The 2,984-nt window shown below is 58.0% G+C and overlaps 1 protein-coding gene across 1 annotated transcript; it reads right to left on the reverse strand.

Annotated features, from left to right (window-relative positions):
- Nucleotides 1–942: 942 nt before the first annotated feature.
- On the reverse strand, nucleotides 943–2,496 carry HES4 (hes family bHLH transcription factor 4). Its single transcript, XM_030507791.1, is given in 6 exon segments — nucleotides 943–1,265; nucleotides 1,267–1,337; nucleotides 1,340–1,789; nucleotides 1,875–1,962; nucleotides 2,052–2,147; nucleotides 2,315–2,496. Coding segments are annotated over 6 exon segments (885 nt in total). The 5' UTR covers nucleotides 2,426–2,496; the 3' UTR covers nucleotides 943–1,196.
- Nucleotides 2,497–2,984: the final 488 nt, after the last annotated feature.

A 2,984-nucleotide genomic window follows, 5' to 3' on the forward strand; every position in this document is an offset into this window, starting at 1 on the left:
CTCTTAATGGTCTCTCTCCACCCCACGGCCTTATTAATTGGTGACAATTGGAAGCGGTTCATTCCATGTGTGCGTGTGTGTGTGTGAGGCTGCAATTGCTTCCACTTGGCCAGGATTCAAGCACTGGGGGTGAGTCAGAATGGGTGGCAAAACTGTCTTTTCCTCAGTTCCCTTGCTTACTGGAGAGGAAAGAAAAAGCCACAACCCCGAGTTATTCTCTTTTATGAGGTAGGCATTGTGAGGCCAGGCAATTGAATTTACAACAGCATTGAGTATCAGAGTCTATCTGGCCCTGTCAATGAGAGTGGCAAGGGGAAAAAAAGACACACATTAACCCTCGGCTCCCAGTTCCCAGGCGTTTCAATAGGGTTCCCAACTTCCCAAAGAGCCCGCTGCATACTCGATGAGACCCTTTATACCTTCTAATTACCCTCCTCACAATAGGGACAGACTCTCTTGCCTCTTTTGTAGGCGAGATAGTAACTTTTGTGCACATTCTCCCCCCCCCCCCCCCCAATGCAATCCCTGTGGCAGCATTATTGCGGGAGCAGGTAGCAAGCAGCACATTTCCTCAGGTTCCAGGAGCAGAGGTTTTAAGGAATCTCTTTCTTCCGAGTGGGAACATGACACTTGCAAAGCTCTCAGGAGCCATTTAACCCCCCTCAACCCCATCACCTTTCCCTCCCGTCTATTTTCCCCCAGGAATCCCTTATTAAAGCCATAAAATCCAGTTTTTTTCAGGATGAGCTTGTCCCTCTCACCCACCAAAAATGAAATGGGGGAAAAAAATTACATCTATTTCAACGAGTTTATTTATTTAAACACCTGCATTTCTCTTTTGTTTTTGGAAGTCTTCACCACAGGCACACACACACGCACAGACAAACAGGATACAAACACCTTTGGCATTAGACTTTTGAATATCTGTTACAAAACTATTTCTCACTTTTTAATCTTTATTTTAGAAAAAAGTATCTCAAATAAAGGCATTTTAAAGGAGTAAAAATACAAGTCGAGATCCCAACCTCTGAAAATAATAAATAGCAGGTTCATAGCGAGGTCCTTTTCCTTCCTTTCTGTTTCAATCTGCTTAAAAAACACCCTGACAGGGCTCCATACAACGGAGCCAACAGAAGAGTTTGTTGTTTTTTTGTTTTTTTTTTTTTTTTTTAGGGAATGGGAATCATTTAGGCAAGTCACCAAGGTCTCCACACGGATTCACTGCGCTCTCCAATGGGACTTCCCGCCTGGGATGCTGGAACAATGCTGCCCCCAAATGATGTCAACCCCTGCACCGGGGATGCTGATGGGGTGGCGGATGCGTTTCCCGAGCCGCTGCCTGCGGACACGGGGACGTTGGTGTTGGCGTACAAGGGAATAACGGGTCCGGAGCTGGGAGGAAAGGCCGGATTTGGGATGAGGAAAGCAAACTGGCCGTCGGTAGCAGGGACGAGCTGGAAGCCCCCATAGACCTTGGGGGACAGGGCTTCGGCGGGGTTGAGCTTGCAGGGCACGGGCACCGCTCCGGCTGCTGCGGGGGGCAGCTGGACGTGCAGGGGCTGCTGTGCCAGATGTGCGGGCTGGCTGGCTGGAGGTGGTGGCGGAGGTGGCGGTGGGTAGTTCATGGCCACGATCTGGCCCAGGCAAGCCGAGAGGTGGCTGAGCAGGCGGGTGCGCACGTCGGTGTTCACCCCTTCGCAGGTGGACAGGAACCGGGTCACCTCGTTCATGCACTCGTTGAATCCAGCCCGGTACTTGCCCAGGACGGTGGGGTCGGCGCTGAGCGCTGCTGTGGGGCAGAGGGGTGGCGGGTGAGCGGCAGGTCAAGCACCCCGGTCCCCCCCGGTCCTCCACGCCTGAGCCCCACAACTTACCCGTCATCTGGGCCCGCTGCAGGTTCCGTAGGTGCTTGACTGTCATCTCCAGGATGTCTGCTTTTTCCAGCTTGGAGTGCCGGGAGCTCTGCGGAGGGAGAGCGGTGCCGTCAGGGCTGATTCCCAAAACCCCACACAGACCCTTGCAACCCCGAAAGCGCCCCGGCTCCCACTTACATCCTTCTTCAGCGCATCCAGGATGAGCGTCTTCAGCTGCCCCAAGCTCTCGTTGATCCGCGCCCGGCGCCGCTTCTCCATGATAGGCTTGGATGACTGCGGGGAGATCGGAGCCGGTAAGCCTCCCCGCATCCATCCCGTTCCCCCCCACCCCACCTCCTCCAAACCTCAACCCCGACACCGACCTCAGCACGGCCGCGGGTTCGCCGCCATCCAGCGCCTCCGCCACCGTTGCTGCTTCCCAACCGGCACCCGCCATTTACCTTCCGGTGCTCGCTGGCGCTCCGCGGTTTGTCCGGTGTGTGGCTGGCGTTGGCCGGTGCCCCGGCGATGGGTGATGCGGTCGGTTTCTCCATACCCGTATCGGCGGGCATGGCGCGGTGGTGGCGGTGGCGGGAAGGCGCGTGCGGCGGGCGGGAGGGCGCGTGCGGCGGGGCGCGCGGAGTGCGTGCGGCCGGCGCCCCCCCCGCCTTTTATACCCCGCGGCGGCGGCTCCTCATTCGTGTGAAACCGCCGCCGCGGCCGTTCCCACACTCCCGGTAACCAATCAACGATCGGCTTAAGTCGAGGACGATGCTTTACCGACGTTCCTATTGGCCGGCGGGTCCGCCGCCTGTCCGTCTTCTTCTCTGGCGTGCGCCCCGCCCCGCCCCGGCGCGTGGCCACGTGGTGGCGGCGGAGGATGAACGGGGTGTGGGGGGCGGAACGGACGGACACGGGGGACGGGAAACCGCCGCTTCCCACTGGGGCTCCCCCCCCGCAGTGTCGTGCCCTGAACGGAGCCCCCGGGCACGGCAGAATGAAGGGAGCCCCGTGGTACCGGGTACAGGGGAGTGAGGGCAGCCCCATGGTACCGCCTACAGTGGAGAGGGGGCAGCCCGGTGGTACCGGGTACAGCAGAATGAGGGCAGCCCCACGGATCCGGCTACGGCA

This window comes from Strigops habroptila, chromosome 16 (genome assembly GCF_004027225.2).
Source record: "Strigops habroptila isolate Jane chromosome 16, bStrHab1.2.pri, whole genome shotgun sequence".
Classification (NCBI taxonomy): domain Eukaryota; kingdom Metazoa; phylum Chordata; class Aves; order Psittaciformes; family Psittacidae; genus Strigops; species Strigops habroptila.